This window comes from Chanos chanos, chromosome 2 (assembly GCF_902362185.1).
Source record: "Chanos chanos chromosome 2, fChaCha1.1, whole genome shotgun sequence".
Classification (NCBI taxonomy): Eukaryota; Metazoa; Chordata; class Actinopteri; order Gonorynchiformes; family Chanidae; genus Chanos; species Chanos chanos.
Window position 1 is genome coordinate 15267972 of NC_044496.1, and position 26047 is coordinate 15294018.

At 39.9% G+C, this 26047-nt stretch overlaps 1 protein-coding gene across 1 annotated transcript; it reads right to left on the reverse strand.

The window, feature by feature from the left end:
• Positions 1-325: 325 nt before the first annotated feature.
• On the reverse strand, positions 326-9986 carry minar1 (membrane integral NOTCH2 associated receptor 1). The gene is made up of 3 exons (XM_030766883.1): positions 7743-9986; positions 3151-3405; positions 326-523 (listed from the first exon to the last, which is right to left on the reverse strand). Exons 1-3 carry the CDS (start codon positions 9984-9986, stop codon positions 326-328), a joined length of 2697 nt encoding a protein of 898 aa, XP_030622743.1.
• Positions 9987-26047: the final 16061 nt, after the last annotated feature.

Here is a 26047-nt window from a genome sequence, read left to right on the forward strand (position 1 = left end):
CTAACCTTTTATAATGTACTTCTAGCAAAAAAAAAATAAACAAACCTTACACTTTTAACATGATCAATATGAATACATCAAGTCTTGACTATAAAACAAGTAAATATATTATCTGTGCCATAAAAGTGGTCATCTAATATAACAAAGAAGTATCAGTTAATAAATATTCACCACATTTTACAGAATTAAAAGACAATAATCAAATATCAATTCTTCATATATGGAGTATTTTGTTATAAGTTTATTTGACTTCATCATTTCCTGCTAGTCTGAATCACTTTCTGGCTCTCTGAGCATTTCACAACTATGTACTAAAGACATAACCTCAGGATTTCATTGTGCAAATGGGCACAACAATAACCAATATCACAGTGCAGGCTGCGGCTGCAATGAGAGCACCAATCTTACATACTTTTGCCCTTCGAAATTCTGCCTCTTTGCGCTTCAGCAGTGAATCATAGCCTGGGGTGTAGATGTCCTCCATCCAATACTCTAAATTGTTGGGGTTCAGGGAGTCCTGCGTCTGTGGATAGAGACAGAGGTGGTTATGTGGTTTGGCTCCTTACTGGGAAAAATGTTTGTAGGAGCGATTTGTGATTTCATGAAGCCTGGCATTGTGAAATGAGGGGTTTGGAAGATGAATGAAGCTGCAAACTGTGATAAAAAAAACAAGTCGAGAACATTACCGAAGCAACACACTGAGTTTATATGAAGTGAATGCCGCTGAATGTTGTGAATATTGCTGCTTTAACTGAATTTGTGGCGAGGGGATGAGAAAGAGAATGCTAAAGCAATAAAATATGAACAAATAAGTTACCCAGAAACAGGCAAAAGGAAAATGCAAGATACAAATTTAAAAAAAAGAAAAAAGAAAAAAAAATAAGGGCCAGGCAGAAAGAGAGGGGGTAAGGGGTGGGCCGGATTCGTTCTGTGTTGCATGTCTACCATGCTGCCTTTCTTGTTTTGGTACTTAAACCAGACAGCCAAGGGGTTAATGCATACATTCTGATACTGCGCACTTGACACAGCAAGTAACCTTTCCAACAGCTGTTTGTTCGCTTGCATGGAAGCCAATGTTGCCATCTAAACAGGAGCTCAGAAACGATCAATGACCACAGCAAGCAGTATCCATGTAAGTGCTGGTTTCCAATACACATTGGCAGACATTTTCAGTCTGAATAACACAGCGCATTGTTATTGAAACGACTGCTTTTCTATTCTCTGTCAGTCTGAAACCTGTGTGCCCCTGGGTAAGAGCGAATCCGTTGAACCTTGGTGATAGAAGTCTAAGAACATTGCTGCTGTGCTTCATTTTTGTCCTTGCATAAGGGCAACAAGAGCCTTCATGGAATCTAATTTAATTTAAGCCTTTCAGACTGTGAAAAATGTATAAAAATGTCACGGTGTTAAGAATAGTCCACCAAAAAAAACCCAAAACCCTCATTAAGTTTGTGTGGCACCTTCATTGTCCAGAGTTTCTTTCAGATGTCAAAACTTTCTTTTGTCAGTTAATACTTGAGAGATTTATACCATGTGTCCTGTACATCAAGTCAATTCCACAGTGGTAATAATTTAAATTTTTTTTTTTGTGTGTGTACTTTTGGATTGATGTTTTTTGTGTGACCGCTACTGTCCCTAACTGCCCGGTGCAGTGCTCATATACAGGATCAAAGATTAGTCATGTCTCTCTCCTGTAAGCTTTGGTTAATCTTATGTCAATATTGCCAGAGTGAAGGAATGATTAATCTGATTTTCTCCATCTAGAAAAACCACCGATTCATTGTGAGGAAATTAGGAATCAATATTTTTGAAGGTGACCAAGTGGTCTCTCGAAAAATGCCCCAGTCTACGCTTATTCTCAAATTGTAAAGATACTTGCGTGTATGGACTTGTATTGTGGAGATCAACCTTGTTTTGATTATTTCTACTGAGCTAAGCCTATCTGTTTTCTACAGACAGGATAACTGCTGTCACAGTGCTATTTTGGGCATACAGAATAAGTTTTATGTGTACCTGAGTGCACCTGCTCCAAAGACCGAGTCCTGTCTTTGCACTGCCCAAAGCAGATCTCTTTAATGGGTAACAGACTTTCTCTTCTCTGTTCTGCATCTCTCAAGGTCTGGTAAATGGGGTTATTTCAGAGTGGCCCTGTGTAATCAATTGTAACACGAAGTAACTGTCATGCTATTGTAATTTTCTCCCATTCAGCACATATCATTGGTCCATGTGATGCATCCTGTAAGTCCTCAAAGAAACATACAGAGATGGCAGTTTCTGAGGTCAGTGATGTGCTTACCCAGTTGTCTGTACTCACATTTTATTTTATTTTCCTAACAGGGGAAAATGGCAAATTGTAATCTGTTACTTATTTCCTTATATCCCAACAAACTGATCAATAAAGCAAAACCCACTGATTCTTCATCCCACAATAAGTAAATACATAAAATTTGTTTCCAGTGTTTATTGTGTTTACACCTCTTTTCTCAAAAGGTGACCAAGCCTGAAACCAACATTTTGACGGGGGACAGTTGTGCTATTCCTTAGTCATCTAAAGAGTTCTGTCTTATTTGACAAAAGCTCACTTGTCTAAGACAACTTGCATTGTATTGTGAGAATGGCCCTTACCTGTTGTAAATCTGCACTTTAATGAGCATTATAAATAGTAATTTAGACAGAAGGATATTAACTTATCTCAGTGATGCATTTTATCAGTGTTCATGGCTGATGCTGGATGAGGGGCATGACTTAATACTATGACAAAATTTAATTCTATTCTTAGCCTCTTTATGATGTCACTGTATACAAATGTCTTTTTAGATGAGGCATGAAGGATGGATTCAAGCTACAAAGCTCAATATGTAAGCCTCCTGCACACAGACACAAATGCACATGACCTCTGGCATGTTAACCCTCTTTAAATGTACCATTGATTGGTGAAGCTATGTTCAGGAAAAACTGGTGAAGGTCACCAGCATCATTAAAGAGGCTTTTTCATGCTTTGGTGTCTGAACCTCAGAGGTCAATCTAATCCCACAAGCAGCAATTAGGGTTTCTACACAATATCCACAAAAGACTCACAAATCAGTAAAATTGATGAGGAGTCAGGGCAGTTGTGGTTTTAATCAAAGGAAAAGCCTTGTCAGCCCTCACCTGTAGGTCCAGCGTGCTGAGTTTGCCCTTCTCTCCTGAGTTGCGCTTGTATTCCTCAATGGTCCAGGAGGGCTGTGCATGCTTGCCTTCAGCCAGGTTGGTGAGTCTCAGGTCAGTGTAGAGAGGACTGCCCTTCACATGGGCTTTGACTGACGGAGGAAAGTGATGTGGGCTGAACACTTGCTCAATCAGGTAAGAGTCTTTTGGTGGTTTGGATGTGCAGTGAACCTGGTGAGCCTCATACTGACGATCTGTCTGTAGGATACAAAGAGCACAGGTCAAAACCATGCGCCAAAGCCAGGAAGAATTGCTTCTCTCTGCTGGTCTGCGTCCAAGTCTCCCTGCTCTTGTCCAGAAAACAACTACACTATTCAAATAAAGTGTAGGCTCACTTGCAAGTGCCTTTTGGAAAACTTCTTAAGGGAATCGACATATACATTATTCCCGAGACACTGGAACACTTTTCTAAGAATTCTCCAGCTGAATGTTAATTGGTCGTGTCTGCACAAACCAGATAACATTTCTCTTTATAAGTCACCATTCAGTTGCAACTCAAAGGTCAGAATTTTAACAAATTCCTTTAATGGGAGAAAAGGTAAAAGCGATTTTGTCTCTGCATAATGCGGACCCCTTATGCCCACACAGTGAGAGCACAACAGAGGCAACTTTAGAAAGGTTGGAACAACTATATCTGTGGCAAAAAATAATACACTGTGGTTACCATGGTCTAAACACCAGGCGACACGCTGCTGACTAATATTAAAGTTGTGCTGGCAGGAATTATTTTTATCTTGTTTATAGCATGAAATGATATGCTCCTTGTCTAAGCTAAAGCATAATATTGGTTTTTAATATCCTCTAGACATAAGCTTGTTAGCACTCGAGGGCAGTATAAAATGCTGAGACTGTTAAACCTTGCAATACTTGCAAATGTAAGTGAAACTTTCGCACTGATTAACAACTGGTTTACTAACAACAGAATGAGCAAGTAATCTATACTATTACACTGTGTCTTTTTGTTTACACAAAATTCAGCATACCACTCTCTCTCTCTCTCTCTCTCTCTCTCTCTCTCTCTCTCTCTCTCTCTCCCTCTCTCTCTCGCTCTCTCTCTCCCTCTCCCTCTCTCTCTCTCTCCCTCTCTATCTGTCTCTCTGTCTCTCTGTCCCTCTCTCTCTGTGTGTCTCTGACTATCTGCCGTAATGCAGTATTCAGTATTACACTCAGATCAGATCATGCTGCTGTGTATGAAGCCTCAGAGCGTGGTGATACTCAGTCCTGTTATGAAATCTGCTGGGCCGTAGCACAGGTGTAAATGAAAAAGCAGCAGGACTCAGATTCAAAGACAGGGGGTTGTTGTCGGCAGACCTCTGTTTTTTTGGCTGCAACACTCGGTGGATCAAATCCTGATATGTCACCTGTGGGTCCCGAGAACTGGTGCTGGGAAAATTCTCCACAGTTCTTCACAACACTTCCTTGGACAGGATTCATTTTTTAAACACTTTTTAAAAGCGTGGGGAATGAGAAAGTTTCCTATAACGTTTGTCATTTGACTTGCTTAATACATGTCCACTTAAAATGTATGGGTAAATATTTGACAAAAACTGTTATTGGTACAGTGATATAATATTAGATCTGGAGAAGTGTTCCAAATCAGCATAACTGATCTGTCAGGTTTTTCATCTAATCAACTGCATTAGCCTAGAGGCATGATCTGAAATTTGAGACATTTAGAGTAGGTTGTGTAATGAGTAACACAGTAAAATGCTAGTCAGGAACTGTATTGTAATGCTACCAGGCAAAAATGAATTTGTAATCATTCACATAATTACTGGAAGCATATCTTCCATAAAAGATTATTAAATTACATGCACAAAGTTCCTTCCCTTGTTATTATTTAAAAAAAATCAGCTTCCAAAGTTTTAAACCTTAAACAAGGCCTACATTATATAGTAATGGACAAAAAGGACATGTAAATGACAGACCTTCATTCTCCTCAGAGCCCTGAGCATAGAGTCTCATCTTAATTGGCTCAAGATTTGTAACTGTCCAAACAATGAAAGAATGCACCTTGAAAGGGTTTAGTTTCATAAATAACTGTCCAAATGAGAAAAATAGCCTCACTTTCAACTCTAAAAGAAAACGGACTTCTCTGATGGGGCTTGTCACTGGTTACCAATTTGCTTTCTTAGCCTGCTCTATCAAACATACACATGAAATATGGATAGCGAAAAAGTCCGGATAAGAAAAATCCCTGTGTAGATAATTGCTTTTCTGTTTTGAATCTCTGGCCTCTTCGGCTTTAAATGTACATTTTGATGTTGAGCTCTGCTCTGGGATTTCATCCCAAAATTAAGCAAGCAAACTTGAAAAAAATTGCTGGAGTCTTTACTAGGATCACATAAATTTCTGTTCTTAAGCACAGATCATTAATGACCAAAAATGTTTGCTCTCCACTTCCAACAAGTTAATATTCTGTTAGCAGGCACAGTTGTTCTTGACGATCAGTTTGAGAATATTCTGAGGCAGTACGTTCTGTTTCGTGAATGCTTGTTGTGTATGGAGCAAGGTGTGAAATGCCAACTCCAACTTGTCTTCACACTCTCATAAGGCTCTATGGCTCTAGCATAGCATGTTGGCTTCATTGGCAGTGCACTGTGGTACAGGGCTCAGGCCAAAAGCCACAGAAAAAGAACATGTGGATGGTTGCTATGAGTAGTTCAAACTTAGCCGGAATATTAAAAGTTGTACTGAGTTGAAAAGTTTAAAATGAAAAACAAAATATCTGAACATTTCAAATGGTTATGCCATGAGCAATAATAAAAGTTGTTATGGAGAACTATTCTGTGGTATTAGGTTATCACTGCTTTGTACTCTCTCATTACTCTTGTAGGCACAGTGTTAATTAAATAGTGGTCCACAGGGTCCAGTAAACAGGGGTACAGTATGGGGTGCCCGGTCGATGGTGCGGAGGTAAATTACACTGGCCCATAGCTGAGGTTGCGAGTATGAATCTCAGTGTCACCACTGGCTGGGTTGGGTGTTGCGACAAACACAGCTGGCTATGTTGTAGGGAGTGTCAGCCTGAGAGGGTTCCCTCCCAATCATTACACTTCATCTACTTCTAGCATTGATGGGGTGCCTGCACAGTTGCAGGCTAATACAGAAGGAATAGCGTGAAAAGAAGCAGGAGCTGGCTTTGCATGTCTCGGAAGCTACATTCAACAGTCTTCATTCTCTTCTATTGACACAGGACTCATGCCATGACTTGTGATAGTTGGAATGTGTGTTTCCAAATTGGGTGAAAAGGGTAAATACATAAATATAGACAGACAGCCTACTGGGCTGATAAGAGGGAGAGCAAAAACTAACATGATAGACAAGTGTGTAGTGCCCATTGACTAAAGGAATACTGGATGCCTCAAGGCTCTCACTGGGAGTAATTAGACAAACTGTTTGACTGTGTTGACAATGCTTTGCTAATTATAGAATAGAGATGTCCATTATTGTTCTTGCAGGATTCCTCAAAGATGCAGCACCCCACTAGGCATATTTGGTATTTTAGACAACTCGACTTCACTCCTGTCAGAGGAAGATTTAGCTGGCTCATAGATATTAGCTGACAGACAGCAAATTTTACGGTGAGAAATAACAAGAGCTCAGCCTACATGCCACTCATTTAAATGGAGAGTATATGGGGGTATAAGCCTCAGCATCTCAGCACTGACTACACAAGTGCTTGCATAGCAAAGACCGCAACATTTGACAGACGAGGTTAAAACTATTTTTATAATTAATATGCACAACACCCCTAAGAAAGGTCAGTAAACGTGACCTGTCAGTACAACATTCACCTATATAAACTCGTGTTTTGACACAGCCTAAATATATGTTGACCTCTTTCCAAAAAAACAAACAAAAAAAAACTGTAGTTACTGACAAGTAAAACTGTACTGTAGTTACTGACAAGTGACTTTTGAAGAGAGCAGAGCTGTTCTTAAAGTAATCATGTGAGTAGGGATTCTCACATTACTAATCAAACTACATTTGCATTCAGGAATTACCATACTCCTGCGCTTTTGCTTTGCTACACTTCAGCTGATGAATGTGTAAAGATGTTTTTCTGTGAGTTGCTGAAAGCTCTACACATTAAATTCCGACATCATCATACCTCTTGTGAGCCCTGTTTGGCTGCATTAATCTATCAATTCATAGTCGTCTCATCTTCCCTGATCTAAAAGTATCGTGCTTGTTCTGTTTGTTACATCAAGTTCAAGTACATCATTACGGTTCATTACAGTTGTATTATGGATAAGACCTCACATCACATGCGCTTCTACTTTGTGTTCTTTCTTTGTGTGTTTCTTTAGAGAATGAGAACAACAGTAAGGGATTATATGTTTACGACCACATCCAGGTTTTTGTAGGTGGGATGCAGCAGTCTAAAAACTATTCCCTCTCTACAAGAAAATAACTGACTTGTTAGGTACTAAAGGGCTGCAATTATGGTAATGTGTATAAATCCTTTATTACACCATAACAATGTTTTTAAAGATGAACACCACAACTATTCAAAATTGCTCCTGAGTTACCTCTTTGACTTTCCTGTGCCTGTCCTTGCCATCACTGTGTCTGTCCTTCTCTTTGCTCTCCTCTCCAGGATGGCTAGAATAGGAAACAGTCCTCCAGTCTCGAGGTGAGTTTGTGATGCTAGCTACTTTAGACTCAGTGGCACTGTTCTCTTCTGTCAGTGATCTGGACGACCTGCGTGTGAACAAATTCTTCTTCATCGCTTTCACCCTTAAGCTTTCGTTCCCACTGGCATCCGAACAACACCATTCGGCATTACTGTCCATTTTAATATTGTGCCCTGTGGTATGGCACTGAAACACATGCGGTGAGAGTTTCACATCTGTCTTGATTTGGTCAGCTACACCTCCGTCATTCGCCTTGCCATTTGAATCAGGTTCCTGGATCTTCTCATCCAGCTTATTGAGCTTTGAGAGAACCTGAGAAATCTCTCCACGCACACCCGAGAGGGACTCAAGCTTTTTCTCAATCTCACCAATCCTGAGGACCAGTTTACAAACACTTGATTTAAGTTCATCATCGGAGTTTTCAAGTGAGTGAAACAGGCGATCCAGTTTAATTCCAGTCTTTCCTAGTTTGATTGTGTTGTGTTCAGGTGAACTGTCACCATCTGACTTAGTGACCTGAGAGAGTGAACCATTGCTGTTGTAACATGATGCCTGGACAACTCCAAGAGAGCCACAAACGCTCATATCATCAAGAAAGCGAAAGATGTCGCTAATGTCATCACTAACAATCTCAGAGTCTTCGTCTGAATTTTTGAAAGACTGCCTTTCTCCGTATTTACTGTGACTGGTGTATTCTTTCAGTTTCCTCTGCTCAGACTGCTCAGTTTGGGTCCCTACGCTAAGAGCACCGTCGATCTTACTAGTCTGAAATGATGGACAGTTGATGCTCTTGTCTTTAAATCTCTTTCCACCATCCCTCTTATCAACACTTGGTCCGCAGGCCACTGAGGCCATGTCTTTTGTTTTAGCTCCGTTGGATTTCTTGGAGAAGCCTGAAGGAGACATAGTAGACTTCTCTTTGGCAATTTGAAAATGTTGGTCATTGTCTATGTTCCTGACATTATGGCGGTGATTGTCTTTTGGTACCTTGCTGTTCAAAAAGGATCTCTCAGGGTCTGGGCTCTCCTCTGTGTTCAGGCTCAAGCTCTTCACAGGCCAGGCTGGTTGCCTGCTATGCTTCCCTGATGTCTTCCTGGTGTTCACACACTCAGTGATTGTTGTGGGTCCGAAATAAGTGGACGCCTGCAGGTCATCCAGGCTTTCATGCTTGACTCGTCTTTTGTCCTGGACGGGTGAGCTGACAGGCTCAAAGTATGGATTACTGTACGGCAGCTCAAAGCTGTGATTGAAGAATGTTGGAGGTTTGTGCAGCTCCCTCCTATGGTAATCTCCAACTGCTTTGGCATTGACCTTGGATTCTGTCGTTATTACATGGGGCGAAAAGGCAACAAGGTTGTGAAAGTCCTCCTTGAAAATGTTCCTTTTTTGTACACAAGAGTGCACCGTAAAAGGTTCTGTCCTGGACATAAAGGTATCCTTGACACCTGAATTCATGTGAAGAGAATCTTGATCTGTCGTCGACTCACTGTCTATATCCATGGGGAAGTATGTGCTCTGCATCTCACATGGAGGAGGGCTGCTACTGGAGTACTGAGGCAGATGCTGGAGCTTATCAAGTGATGCTGCTCTACATTTCAGATCCTTATTGACTCCCAGGAGGAAGTTTGGGTCAGAAGCTGGAATGTATCGCTGACAGTTGCTGCAGTCGGATTTAGGGCAGAGTGAATTTCGCGAAACATGATGAACCCTGTTGTCTAAGAGGTCGTAGGTTCTGTCGCAGTCATTGTATTTGTAGACATCAGTGTCAGATCTACAGGATTCAAATGACTGGTTCTTGTGGAACTTGGGCTTGTGCGCTACAGGTAGCTTGTCTTTGGCAATGCCGCCATTCATTTGAATCAGGTTGAACATGGTGACAATGTCTGCAGCCACCATGAGCTTCTTAGACTGCTGATCTTCTACTGAGCATCTCATCTTGTCTTTGAATAAAGTAGCAGGGAAACTTGGATCCAGACATGCTGTATAGAACAGCAGGCTCCTCAGCTTGGCAAGATGAACCAGGTCAAACCTGGCACACAAAGATTTACAGAGATCCTGATATGAAACTGTGCTGTATTTGGTATCCAATTCTTCTAAAATCCTCATCATGAAGAGGGAATACTCTGGCACTGTATCCATTATTATTTGTTCTATAAATCCTATTTTAGAGAAGAAATTAGAGCCTGTGGAAGAGAGATTGAAGATTAGAAACCTGAGATGTTTCACTCAGTGTCTGACTTTTTCATCATATCAACTGCATCTAAAACTAAAAATGAATGCCTATACATTACATTAGTTCTTTTAAGTATCCTTACTCTAAGCACAGTCACAGAGGGGAAGACCAGTTTCATAACACACAAATGATCTTTGTCATTTAAAACATTTCCAAACTGAATTTAAACGAGAAGATAAGATATATATTTGTTAAATTCAACGGCAATGTAATGCTATGTTATGAACTACTGGAACACTGAGCATTAAATCTGCGTGCTGCAGCCCAGATGATTAAAATCATGTCTCTCCAGCAGTTACGCTCCTCCAGAATACAACGTGGTAAGTACAGAAATATTCACCACAGGGGTATTCGCTAACGCGCATCCCTGAGGGTTTCGGCACACATTGAAAGAATTTCGCTCATCTGGGATACTTCGTAAAAATAAGGACGTCAACATTAAAAAAAATGAAAACGCCTTATACAGAAGTATGTCAATAACGAATGCACAGTCGACAAAAGGAGAAACAACGCACCTACTACTGAACGGTTCCATCTGATGTTCTCTGTAAGACTGAAAGACTGGACAACCTTCTATAGACTAAAAAGATAGGGAGGCAAAGTTAAAGCACACATTGGTCGTAATTCCAATGAAACGTAATCCATGAACATTCCTTAGGAGTCGCATGACATGATAGAATGAATGACTTTCCCCTCTTAATTTTCCACACCTTTGGGATTTGACAGATTTTGTCCTTTAAGATAGTCTCCTGACTCTGGATTGCAGGAAGCAGAGCAGCCCGCTGTCTGACTCGTGTGTGGTGCTGAAGGAAAGAAGCGGCTTTGTTTCCACCTAGAATGACGTAATTACACCTTTACACCAACTGCAGACGACTGAAGACATGCTAAAATACAGAAACATTTAAAGAATGTCCCTTACATAATACAATAATCTACTAAATAATTCATCAAGCAAGAGTTTGTACATATCCAGTTAATTAAACCTGAAATGCTATCCGTTTATGGAGAGGAGCACAATACTGCATCCAAGGAAACGCACCAGCTTCGTAGGCTACTTGTGGGATGGTAAACCGCAACATTCTCGTCCGTGCATCTCTGCTCTTAGAGACGAAGGCAATAAAGGTAAACTAGCAAATTAGAATGATCGAAAGTCACAATGCGTTATGAGCAGATTTAAAATCTGTTTTTAAAGTTTCATCCAAAAAAAAAAGACCAATGGAATTTGCTTCGCATCAGAATGACAAACACCCGTGAGCTATACCCATAACATGATAGAATATACTTGCACAAGATGTAGATAAGAATGAGGGGACGAGAATACCTAACTTTTTACTTACAAACTCCATTTGAAAAATAGCTTTTACATGGTACGGCACTAAGTGTAACTGAATAATACTTTCAGGAGAGACAAAGTCTGAGTTTTAAAACGTACTTCCGTACAACTGTTCTCCATTCTGTTTGTTTTTCGTAGTATGTTTAATAACACTGTTATAGAATAGGAAAATAGAGCAGCGTGGCTAAGTTCTTGGGTATAGGGGTTAAAAAATAGATACATTTATTTAAGTAAATACATTTATTTAGCATAAATTTATTAATATGTAATTTTAATGTATAATATTCTGGCGTCATGCAGGGCTTAATTCCCAGTACACGAAACAATCAACACTCAACATTTCTCCATATTTCACCCGTTTTCTCAGATAATTTCATTTTTAACTGTTGTTCAACTGGAAGACCAGTTACTGTTACAGTTATTTTTGACTCTTAAACAGGAGTACAAGGGCTAATAAACGGTGCATCAAAATGGCTTTAGTACCAGCTTTGTATTTGTAGTTACGCTACAAAGTCCTTATCATGAAAGCGTTAGGATTTGGACCATGACAACCAGGTCTACACATTAAACTTCATTAAAATGAACCTAAACAGTCGTGGAAGGTTATGGTACAATCCGGCTAATTAATCAAAAAATTCGAGAATCAGCTGGACTATCTGACATTTTTCCTTTAGTCCAAAGAGTCAGAAAATATCAGTGATTAGAAAAGCAGATGTTCACTTCACTGAAAGATGACCTGAACACAATTTACTGATATGCAATGGAGGCATGGAGACAGTCACATCTGATTAATGGTGCAGTCAGAAACAATGAAATTTCAGTATGTGACACAATTTTTCAGCAAAACTGCAATGACCTTGCACTATGACTCTGCCTGCAGTTTGAATTACACCACACACACACACACACACACACGTTGTGTTAATATAGATGGAGAGCATAAAGGTCTGCTAAATCTTAGACTACAATTCATTTTCCAGCTGACTAAACAAGTTTTAATTCAAGCCAAACTCAAATGAAATAATTTCATTTATAAGAAAAGAGCAAGTCAAACTGTCTAGAGGCCTTTAAATGGAGTACCACACTTAGAGAACTGATCTATTAATTACAGTCTAACCTATGAATTATAGGGATAGAGCGGGCCATGTGATTCTCAAAGGTCGACAGTCAAACTAACCCTTATATCTAATACAAGCTTAATTTACACACTTGCATTATTCACACAATTTAGTCAGTATTGCAGTTTATGTCATTATATTTACAGGCAAGAATGAATGAAATGTGTCATTGTTTTCTGGTGTAATAGGCTTTAAATGACAAAAAAACATTACCTTTGAAGTTGTGAATACCTTTCCTTTCTGTCATTGGCTTATGACAGAAAGCAGGAGAGAGAGATAGCCTACCAGATTACTAGCAAGCAGTTGAAGGCAGGAGGAACCTAAACTCATTGCCTTACTTCACATGACCTACTTTACAAAAGGCAAAATTTAATCATGATCATAAAACTTTTTCGACCCCAAAAGTGAGGAGAATATGAATGGTGTCGGGTCCATCCTTACTTTACTCAATGTGAAAATCTAGTCCCCAACATTTGTATGCTTCAGACCTTCAATTCAATATCCCAGTGAACCTCCATGAAGAGTGTTTAAAAGTGGAGAAAAATAGTCTCCCAGTATATATTATACCTCAGATAAGCCTCAGCATTAATTGGCAAACAGATCAGGTTGTGAAAGACCAATCATTCCACCTACCCACTGAGAATTGCTGCTTAGGTGGTTTAGCATGTGGTCAATGGAAATGACTTCTAAATTGACTATGAAATGCTCCTAATAGAGTCATTGAAATGCTTTAGCATTACACATTGTCATTAGAAAAGTCAATCAGAGCATTTCTAATTGTCAGTCTCCTTATCTGAGATGCATGAAGGCCATTGAATTTGGGAAGATTTGCACCTGCCCCGTTTACTAAGGAGCGACTCATAGCCTGAGAAAAACAGCATTCATTTTCAGCTATTTTTTTACGTTCTCTCACTCACACTGAGACACATCTTTCAAGGTCGAATTACCCCGCTGTTTCAATTACACTGACATATCCCACGGATATGGAAAAGATGTCACAATGTACAGTTAGTCATTGAAGTTAACAACAAATAGCGTATAATTTATTGTGTGATTTTGGTGACAGATCTTCATAAATGTCATAATTTAAGTGATCAGAGCCGTATATGTTGTTGCGTGTGGATCAGTTAAAGGAGAAAAAAAAGATGCTTTAAGTATGTAATTAATCTCTCAAAGATGCTCAAATATATTAGAGGGTCACTTGGTTTACTGAGTCCAGGAGCAAAGCACTCATAGGGCTTATACAATACATTGTGTTGTGTACTGTATGCATAACAGAAACACTGGACACTTCAATTCAACCAACCACATTCCAAGGCTGCCTGAGTACATTTCAGCTATTCATATCCTAAACTGCCACACATGGGTGTCTTAATCCTCTCTGTCTCATTCTGGATTGTATCCTGACAGTGAATGCGGATAACTGCCTTTGACTTTAATCCTCCCATTTGCTTCTGCCAAGCTCAATGGTAAGCCCTCTGTTCATTAGGAGATGATGGGGGGTTTAAGACGCTATATTGGATGAATCAATTATAACAAAAATCTCCAGGAGTCTCAAACATGCATATCATGTCCAGCATCTCAGCCATCTTCCAGCTCAAGCAGCAGGCTCTGATGTCACATGATAAAAAAGCAGTGGCTCACTGCTCAGCCGAATCTTGGGTTTTATGTGCGTTTTAGATGTGTTAATATCACAAAATGAATACTGCTATCGTTATGCAAATGTCACTTATTCTCTTTGAATTTATGAATGACATGGATATACAGCCCTTAACCTCCCCCCCTCTCTCTCATTCTCTTTCTCATTCTCTTCCTCTCTCTTCTTCTTCTTCTTCCTCCTCATTTTCTTCTTCTTCTTCTTCTTCTTCTTTAATTCTGTACTTCTATGGTAAAGAAACAGAAACATAGAGTAGCTTAAAAAAATACCCCCATGGGTCTAGCCGAAGGTTAAGAGGAGCTAAGCTTAACTGATGAATAAGCTGTTTCTCACTGGATACAACTGAATATTAAGGGCTCAAGGAGAATTCCAAGAACTCAGTGAAACTGATCCTGGACTCTGTAAAATTGCCTTGCATTACAAAATAAATAAATAAATAAATGAATAAAATAATTGTGTGAGCATAAAGAACTGGTATATTGCTAGAAATGTGCAAGCTGTCTTTGACCTGCCTGACTTTGGAAGGTGAACAGACTCAAAACTATCCCTGTTTTTTCTCCTTTACAAGAGTCATCTTAAGTCCTCAGAATGATTGTGCTAACAAATCAGATCACAAAAAAGGGACAGAAGACATTGTTTGTTAATATTGCCAAATATGAGTTTGTTTAAGTGACCTAAAAAACAACAGAACATATAGGTGTATCTGGGAAAGCTTGCATTAATAAGCATATTCAGTTGAGCTGTGTTGACACTATGAAACAGATTAAAGGATCAAACTGAATATGTGGCAAGTCCCCCTTTTTACCCACTTCTCTGGTTCTCTGCCTCTCTGTCTGCCCATGGTTTTTGCAGGAAAGGTCAGTCCGCTCAGGGGACTGGGGCTAACAGCTTTCGCAGGCTACTATTGAGATGTTACATTCATAAATGTTCAACCATCCGCACAATTAATTCAGCCAGGCCAGCAGAGAGATGTGATTGAATTTGGAGGACGTTTGTCGTTGTTGGATGGGGTTGGTGGGGGAGGGGTGGGGGGGAATGCATGTGTTACAGTTCAGCAATATAGTATAACTGTAAAAATCAAGTCACTCTGAAAACTTGATTGAAAATGAGATGGACAAACAATAGAGACTGATTTCAGTGTCCAAAAAGTGATGCTTGAATACAGTCTGTCTGACTTTTTAAGTTATGTCTAATGAATTGGCAAATAAATACAACACTGACTGCTGCCATTGTTTAGTTCATCGGGGCTCAGATTAAATTTTGTCAAATTCATTATATATGTAATTCACTCTGCTCTAATATCCTGCTCTAAAAGCGTCCAGGAGGTAGTCAGCCTTACACCTTGTGGATTTGTCACTCAGCTCTTTCTCTATTGCTTTTCATACCTCATTAGCTGTCCTAACCAACTGCTATGACCAGACAGTAATTCCAGTCACATACTCTACAGTGTATGTGTCTGTGTGCGTCTCCGCGTGGGGTGCTTGTGTCTCTCTTGAGGTTACTGGGCTAGACAGCATGACAGATAAAAAAAAATGCTCTGCAAAAACATTAAAAAACAAAACAAAACAAAACAATATTGTACATTGTTAGAGTAGCCAAGCATTCCACCCACACTGTAAAAGTCAACAGAGGGCAGGTTATCAGTCATAAAATCATTTCTGCTGCCCTGTTCCCAGAAGTCAGTCTCCATTCTCCGCTGTACTTTTTGAAGTTAATTGCCACTTTATATGTTTATATGTTCATATGGGCTGTGAACCATCGAGTATTGAGATGTAAAAGCTAAACAAGTGTTCACCTTGTTGGAACAGTAATAGTATACATGTAAAATAAATTCAGTGATTTAGAAGTGTGCTTATAGAATTTACAGAATACAAAGCACTGGAGTTATTTTTGAAAGTTGCAAAATATTGTTTCAGGTCAGCAAAACATCCCCACCACCAACACACACACACACACACACACACACACAGTCCAAATTCTCTTTGGGAGCATTTTGCCTTGGTATTCTGGAGATGCCTCCCACCCAGGCAAATGAATAGACCAACTCCTCTAGGAGTCAAGATGGCAGCTCTGACACTTCACAAACCGACATACAGTCCCTGTCTCTTTATCTGCTGAGGGCACACACAAACACAACACACACACTAAGGGTAGGGGTAATGGGCTCTTGTCGCAAAGTTATGTCCTGTTTTTTTGTTTGTTTGTTTTTTCTGTATGCTTTCTCTTGACAGAGCATGGTTTACTTTTTTTTTTAACATCTGTCACTAGTAACATGTATCTGTATCATCACATATCTGTATGTGTAAAAAAAAGCCTAGAAAGAAAAGTTGTCCTTTAATTCACTCTAAAATTCACTTTAAACAGTAGACTTTGACCTTAATTTTGTGTAATTACTGTGGTGTTCCTTTCTCGGGTTTTGTGAGAAAAGTCGTTGGTCAGTGGCATTGTCATGCAGCAACTGGAGGAGAGACTTTTTACTTTGCAGTATGTGGGCTAATAAATGTTTCAATGATTCTGAGGTTAAACATTGCACACAGTCTCTCCATGTCCCCCTGTTCTCTCTCTCTCTTTCTGACCCTTCCCGTCTCTATTCACCCTAACCCTGACCTTTTTCTGTCACTTGTCACCATTCCTTGACCCTTTCTATCTCTTTTCACCCTTCCTTGACCCTTTCTATCACCCGCCAAATTCCAAGGAGTGACTCCTCCCTTCAGACAGAGACACCCCCAAAAGGATAGCAGCAAACCCCCCCCCCCCCCCCCCCCCCCCCCCCCCCCGTCTGCAAATCAGATAAAATGCCAGATTTCCTGTTATCCTTCAGTTCAGCTTTTGGTTCAGCTAAGATGCGCTTCAGCTTCAGCTCCAGTTGAGCTCGGGTTGTGTCATCCGTGATGTAGTCTGTCCATCCGCCCTGCTCGTCTACACGAAGAATCGGCCCAGTCTCCCTGCTTCAGAAGATCCGCGTGGCTAAAAGACTCTCCCGGCACAGACACGAACTCTCGTTTATGGTCTCCTGCTGCCAACCTCAGACTCTTTGGTCTCTCCTGTCTGAACGTGGTTGGGCCTGCTCTTCTTCTTCCCCCTTTTTCTCCCCTTCCCTCACTACCCTTTTGTGTGCAAGTAACTCCACTAGAACATCACTCAGATAGTTCTTTTAGTGCCTCTTCGTGAGTAATGTCTCGCACTCGTGTAGTGTTTCATTCATACATACTTTGGGTAATGAGGATATTGTTATTGTCTACCATTAGTTGTTTGTCTTAGTGTGGGTAGTTTAGATGCTGTTGTGTGTGTGTGTGTGTCTGTGTGTAGCAGATGTGCCTTAACTCCAGCTGAATCACAATTTATTCAACATTAGACTCATTCTGTACTGTTGAATTTGATCATTGTGATAAATGTGTACGTTCATATTCCTACTCTTTGAGTGCATGATAAATTATTTCCAAGTTTCTGAATGTGGTGATCCAGGAGCTTAGATAGCTAGAGGTATCGAATTCGAAGAGTATTATTGTACTTGCTATTTTAATGCTATTATTTAATATATGTTAAGGCTGATGAAGAGTTACTTTGAATAATTTCTAGTTTCAATATTCAGAATGCTGAGCTATAAATAGAGGTTTTCGGAATAACTGTAATTTCACTGGGTTCAGGTTCTGAAATAAGATTATGGTTACAGCTAAGTGATATTAGTATTAAGTCTAATATTCACAGTGAACCATTAACCAGAATTTCCCTATACCATTGGCACGACAGCATATTGTTCAAAATGGAGACAAATTTGTCAGGAAGCAAATAAGGAAGCAAATAAGGACTGCACATTACACCTTGAATCAATGGTGGACTGTGTGCTTCAGAATTGCTTGAACAGCTATTACATTAAACTATGAAATGGCCCAGAATTCAACTTTCTGTATCCTGAGACACGCTGAGCTCTTTGAAGGTCAAGGAGCAGAATAAATAAGTGAAAAAGCAACATTTCATTTTTCAGAGAGATAAAAAAAAATTAAATAGATTTTATTCTCATGTGATTTTATGCTTGTTTGAAATGGGCATGGTCCTTTATATATATATGCAATATGATTTGCATTCACACATGAAAAATGACTTGCATGTGACTTATAAAATGACTTATTTCACACTTATTTAAATGTTTATTTCATGCATTGTATTTTATTTCTTGTCATAACACGGTAATTTCGTTGTATCTTACTTTTGAATTTCTTCGATTATCACTGTATACAGAAATTTCAAAGGGTCTGTACTAAAGGAAGTTTTAAAACAATTTTTATTACTATTGTTGTTTTTATCACAGACTTACCATCATCCCAAAACAACATCAGTAATGAGTAACAAATAAGTTTCTCCTAATTGGTCAAATTTCTTTTTCTACAGTAAGGACTTGGAGTTTATACTACTGCAAAAAAAAGTGCATTCCACAGCAATTTAGAGAAAACAAAAAAAACCTCACACACACACACACACACACAGAAACACACAGACAGTCTGACATTCTCAGTGAGGACTACTGCCAACCTGCAGCAGTCATTAGCGGACAAGGACGTTGGGATCAGTCTCTCATTAACATGTCCTGGGTGTGCACACAGGAGTATGCCTCAGGCAGTGACCATGTCTCCAGAGAATTATGGTCAGTTCGCTGGTGTCCTATTAGGATGTGCTTCAACCTGCTATCCTTCAAAGTAGCCTGTCATCTTTCACTGTATAACTCATTTTTTCATGTGTAAATGCAGAACGGTTCATGTATCTATAATGTATATACTTAATCACTGGGTATGCCTATGTGTTTGCGGGCAGTCAGAGCACATAACCTGTGCATGGACCCCTGAACTCCAGAACAAAGCGTGTCTCACTTCACGTACGTCATTGGCTTGAGAGTTTTGGCCAAGCTTTCCGTTTTACAATCACTTAACTCACCAACACGCACACAAACACATAAAACTGTATAATAAGAATAACGGTTTGGCAGATCGAAAGGTTTAACACTTGGATTGTGTACGATTCCACTCATGTAGGTATGCTCATGGAAAGGTTAATACCACAAGTTATGGGATTTTAATGAATACCTCAGGCTATTCCATGTGCACATGTGAATACAAACACACATCTGCCTTTGTGCGTACACACATACACACACACACACACACACACACACACACCACACACACACACACACACACACACACTTTCAAGCATCTTAGGTCTGTGCTGATGGGTGAGACTGAGAGGTAAGGGAGAGATAGCACATACACAGGATAGCATCATATAACAAGGTGACCTGCAGGGTAAAGTGTTTTAAGCACAATCCTATTAAACGTCTGTGGCTGATGATACATGAAGTGCACGATGTTCTGCTGGGCAGTGCAAGCAAAGCTCCAGTAGTCACACTAGGTACTACCGTTCAAAGAGCCACTGCAAACATTGAATGTAAATGAATGATACAGCTTGACACTATCACTGGTTCCATCCTGAGATCTCAGTACCTTGATAGGTCATTACAGTTACACTGCTTACTGAACATATGGTTCATTCATGAAGAATATGTTTTATAAGAGGCCTTGTATGAGTGGCAGTTTTTCAGACGAAGGTCCATACGACCTTCTCCCCTATACACAGAAATATTGGGTAATGTACCTACGCTTTTCAGAGGTACATTTAGTTTTATGTCCTTTTGTTCCTATTACCTTGTGGATGTGGATTTGCTCAGGATGCTGATTTTCAGTAATCATCTAAAAGTCAAATTTTTACAGTGTTAGAATTTTGAAAAGGTATTAACATTATTAAACATTGTTGTTTATGCACATTGAGAATCTCTCCATGGTTAGAAAAAGAATGTAGAAATCACTTAGAAATTTCCCTGTTGTAGTATATGTTGGCTTCCCAGCGTAAGATGGTTATTGAGTGGAATGAACCTTGAAAAGCACAGTGTGTTCCATTTCTATGTCCTGTTTTTATGCCCTACTTCTCTCTCCCTCACATACACACCCCCCTAAAATTTGTGTTCTATAAGTTATTCTAAAGTACCTGAAAAATGACTCATGTGTAAAATGTCATTACTAAGCTTGCTGTGCATATACTCTGATCTTCAGAGTTACAAGCAGCTTTGCCTGAAATGGCAGCCACTTCAATCACCGCATCCCTCACTTAACACAGAACACACGAAATGTTTTACCCCATCTTCGCACCGTAAACTGCTGCCGAGCATTGCAAAAATATTCACCCAGTTACGATTCCTTCTGAGCTCACAGACATCAATGAGAAACATCCTAGCTGACGGTTTGAACGTAGGCCCACCGGCGTGCAAATTGTCTGTGCAAAATTCATTTTAAAAAGTTCAGTGACGGTGACCTTCTTAGGTAATAATAACCCAATCCGTCAACTTCATGTTGATCTAACTATGAACCCTCACCCCAAATGAGTACCTGTTCTCACCTTCAGTAACAAATGCTGACACTAATCTACATCCCAGAAAGCTCTATGAAGAAGCCTGCTTTAAATTCAGCTTCCTCCCGCTTGCCCAATAAAATGGGATGGTCTATATTGTTTGAAGAAGCTCTGAAGAATGGTGGCTCTCTTTGATATAAATCTGGCATGGCCAATGGTGGCCCATTTATTCTGAGCAGGCAGCATCCCCATTGGCATGAGATGACAGAGTGCTGGCAGTTGGGCAGCGGTCCAGATGTCCGGTGATAACTCCGAAAGGTTTTATGTCAAGCTTTGTTGTTACTGGAGGCTGTCTGTCACTCAAATGTCTCTCCTCTCATCCAAAATCAGGGCCACATTCATATTAGGCCATGTGAGAATTTCATACAGGCATGTGTGCTCCAAAAACATCGGATTTTCTCCCTTCTTCATCCTGAGTTTATGGGCCATTTCTGTGAAACATTAGGTGGAGTAGCTCTCAACTAAAACAAATAGGCATGTGCAAATAGCCTATCTGTAACTCAGACTTAACACAGAACAACAGAGATAAAATCTATGGGCTATTAATGTCAAGCAGACTTATCAGTGCTTGATTTGAATGAATCTCAGGGATCTTCATCAACCTTAGCCATCTGGTTAATCTAAGCTCATTCAAGGTGATGTAATTCTGCCCTGGGCATAAAGTTGAATGTCTGACATTCTGTGATGCTTTTCAAACATCACAGATAACAATTTAATCCTTTACACAATGGCAGTGAGAAAGAGTAGAGTCACAGATAGTGTTCAGTCATTCTGTCTGAAAATGCCAAGGCTGCCACTTACACTAGTGCAGCGTATTTATCAGGCTCCATCTTATTGTGCTCTCACAATAGACTGATTAACCCTACAAAGGTACGCGCTAAATGCCATGGCAACCATCCTGCTAACGGACATCGCCACGACTAATTATAACTGTCCAAAAACCAAACAGTGGTTTTAAGAGGTTAATTAACAGAAATGTTGCAATAAACTTTGCTTTTTTCAGTCAAGCGTGCAGTGATGGAGCTTAGAACAATGTCTTTCAAATAAGTGTAGAATGCTTGAACTGAATGAGAGTGTTGATGTACATGCCAGTATTTCTCCTTGTTATAATTAATTGCCGTCCAAGTAGGGCAGGGACTGATTCTAAATAAAAGTGACAATGTAAGTAATACTAAGCTGAGTTTGTGATGGCTGCTAAATGCAATAAGTCGTCTCTTAATTCCAACTGTTTCTATACCTCTCAGCTTCATGGACACACCTTTCTCACACAATTACTGCTCCAGATTCCAGCAGTACGATTCGACAAAAAAGAAAAGACTAATTTTTTTTTATGAGGTGTTACGTGAGTAGTTACCAGTCGACGCCAAACCAATGATAACACAAAGGCAAATATGCTACTGTACCAGTGTTATTACATGTCATTCTCTCACCCCCCTCATCACTGTCCCTCTGTCTTTAATGTCTCTCAGCATGCCTCCAGAGAGATGTATTATCGAGTAGCTCTTGGTCAAGGAATCAAGGTCTTAAGACAGATAAATAAATCATGATGCTTAGCAAGGTCAGGGGGATTTGCGAAAACTGCTTATTGTTGTACACACAGCACAACAACAGGCCGTTCATCACTGTGCTTTGAGAAAACAGGAACTGCTGACATAGATAGCTCACAGTGAGGGAGGGCCACACTGTATATCTGACCAGCTCTCAGAGGACTGCTTTACTTCCTCTCTATCTATTCCTCACAGCATCATTATGCCCTGCTAGTGCATATATGTCAGTGTCAGTGTCTGTATGAGAGAGAGAGAGAGAGAGAGAGAGAGAGAGAGAGAGAGAGAGAGAGAGAATACAGTAAAAGTTAAATAAATAAATAAATACATTCGCAATGTAATTTATTCCACTGTCTGAGAGAATCTCTACCAAATGACCAAAGTTAATGATTTGGTACTCATAAGATCACATCACACTGTCAAATCAGTAACAATGTTCTGTAGCTTATAAAATTGGACAAATCTTATCAAGATAAAATATCATATCTTATCAAAGCTAAGCAAATTAGCCATTGTCTGTTATCTCTGAATACTTAAAATAGCTGTATGTTATGGGGCTAGTATATGTGAAAATTCCCTTTTTTATTAATTATGACTGCGTACTGCAGTGCCATCTGGGGAGAGCTTACTATGACTGGGCTTCTTAGATTGCCAGATGAGTAGTAGTGGTGCTTTCCTCAAATGACTGTGTAAGCACAACTTCTAAAAGTAGATTGCAGTGTAATTGACTGGTGTATGAAAATCAAACAAGCTATTCATTATGCCAGGTGTTCTCATCAGGACTGATCCTGACACTGCAGCCCATATGGGAGACTGAGAAGTTATTTTTGGGCTCTCTCTGTTCATTATCTAAAGTTCACATTACCTATCAACTGTGTGTACCTACCATGGTGATAGGGATCCTTTCACCATGTCTGCATATCTGTACATTATGTTCACATATATTCATGGACATGGAAGATAACAATTCCATACCTGAGAGATAAAATACTGACTGCCTCTGTGATGGCCTGTAAATGGTTTCAGAGTCACCATTGATCTGTCAGCTGCCTCAAACAATGGCAGAAATGTCATTATAATGGTATTCAACCACACCACTACGGTATGTTTTGACCGTTTTTGCTTGGTGGTTTTGTCATGATGACAAAATGGGAACCACATGGCTATAATAACCAGATTGTTTTTTTTCTGAAACTGAAGTGGCGTTGTGGTAATCTTACTGCATCGTTGTTCTCATGTCCTTGTGTTTACACCACAATATTTCTCTCTCTCTGCAGTACTCCACAGGACCAGAGGGTTTATGCATCACACATAGTGACCGTTATATAAGTCTGCTGGACTGCACTGCCATAACAGAGTGAGAAACAGGCCGGCCAGTAGTGAACAATGAGTGGGTGAGATAACATGCAGAATGCTGTTGCACACCACGGGGATTTTGAATGAGAGAGGGGGTAGGGGTGAGGCATGTGTTTGGGTTACACAGATTGTGGGAAAAGCTATGTTTGGTCTAAGGCAGATGAATGATGGTTACATCAACAGGATACGTGTAAGTGACCAATTACAGTCTCTCATTAGCCGATTGTTGACTTCACTCAGTCAAAAGTATGTAATACATTTTATGACTCCACAGAGTAGAGCAGATGAGAGAAGGTTGAGACACAAAGGAAAACAAGGCAGTAAAATTGTAAAATACTTCCTCTACACCAAACCTAACCTAACCTAAACCAACTTAAACAAACTTAACCTAACCCATCTAAACCTTAATCCACCCAAACCACTGATCCGACCTTAATCTAGTTTAATTTATCTTAATGTAGCCCAATTAAGCCTAGACTAATCCAAGCCAAAACTAATTAAAGATAATGTAATCTTGCACAACCCATCCAAACGCAAACAAACTTAAAGGTTCCCAACCAAATCCAAGTGAAGCCAAGCTAAACCATAAGAGATTACACCTCAGTCATGTATATTGTGTATAGGCATGATACTACATTCAGAGCACCATTTGGCCCAGGTGAGACTGTGGAGCGTACAGAACTCAAAACCTGAATCCAAGTCAAGACCCATGCCAGCACTGTCAGACAGTCACCCGCTGAAAGGCCTAACATGTTATTTTTTCAAAGCATGTGTTACATAATCCTTGTGTGTCATGACCAATAATTATATGCGTAATGGTCATATGGTGACCTTTTGCAAGAATGTGAATCTGCTGCCATTTAATAGAATGAAATCTGGCACATATGATGGATAGCTTTTGCATACTGGTTTATGCTTTAATTATCAAGGGGCCAAAGATATTCACCAAACTAAAAACTGAGCTCAACAACACTGCCTGCTAAGAGTAACAGGTGATTACTGGTCACCTATTCACTTCACACTGGCTGATGAAAAACCGTTTGTGATAACACTTCAAGTTTTTAAGTTTCAACTTTAATCATGATATTTTGTTAACAAGAACCACCCCCATAACACAGTGGTTACAGTGCTCCAGCGCAATCTGACCTTGTTTTAAGCGTTAGTCTTACTCCTCTTCATTGTGTGGGGCCCACTGTAAATGTGGTGTTAATCACAGGCCAATAGTTTCCATTTGGTCCCTCCCTGAGAAAGTGCCTCTCTAACCCCAAACTACCTTCCTGTCTGTCTGAATGCCCCAGGACCATGTAAAGCTTGGCTGTCTCTGTTATCTTAGCCTCTCTCCTCTGTGACAAAAGCTGGCAACGCTTATTGCTAATGACTACCAGCCTCAGAACACATCTGAACAAATGAATACTGTTACGATGTAATTTCAAATGTAAATCTGAATTAAATTAAATTGAATTAAAGTTTCAACAGAACTAAGTGTAAAACTCTCTGGACGGCGTGATTCAGTTTCCAATAACACACATGACCTTTGTTATGTGCGGTGTTTGCATAATACATCTTCAGCATACTTCAATCTTTGAAGGAAAGACTTCTATGCTCTAAACAGCATTACTCTCTGTTTTGTGAATGCCGAATCACATAGTGCTGTCAGACTCTGCTCTGCTGTCAAAGGGAATTGAGAGTGATCTTTTTCCTCCCATCCTTTCAAAGTGGCGTTCTTGTAACTGCCTTCCTCTGATTCTTTAGAGGCAGACTGAGAGAATTCAATGAGAGCAAACCATCAGAGACAGTGATGTGTCATGGTCATCCTGTTCACGTCACACCCTACAAAATCGTTCATCTCTTTAGCCCAGACCAAAGGTCATCTCCCGCAGTGCTTCTCACATAGATCAGCTGTGCTCCAGGTCAGGTAGAACCCCTTTCACGTACATCATCAGCCTTGGCATGTACTACTGTCCTGAGAGATGGAAAAAATAAATATTCATCACAGAGTAAACAAAAAAGAGACAAGCACAAGGAGGAATAAACTGCAAGCAATAACATTACATGTTGCAATAGCATGGAAATAGGCAACAGTTAATATAGATGTGAGAGATAGAAGCCTCTGAGTGTGTGTGTGTGTGTGTGTGTGTACACAAGAACTCCTGCCCGTGTATATTTACAGCACAGCTAATTACACTCATGCACACGGTATACAGTATGTGTGCATATAATATTATGTAACAGTTTTAACAGTTTAGGTCCGTATTCCTCCACTGAGTTAGCTTGAGAAAGATGACAGTTAAAAACTCACAGCCACACCGGTACTAGGACTTCCACAGTGCTCGTCTTTTATTCACTCATATAAACAAAACAAAAAAAGAGAGGCCGCATGTAACCTAGATGTTACCACTGAGTTGAAAAGGTAAGAAAAAAGTGGTTTAGAAATAGGTATTTCTGTCGCACGTGCGTTGCTTAATTGGCTTAAAAAAGTACAAGGTGCTGTTTAATGACACTG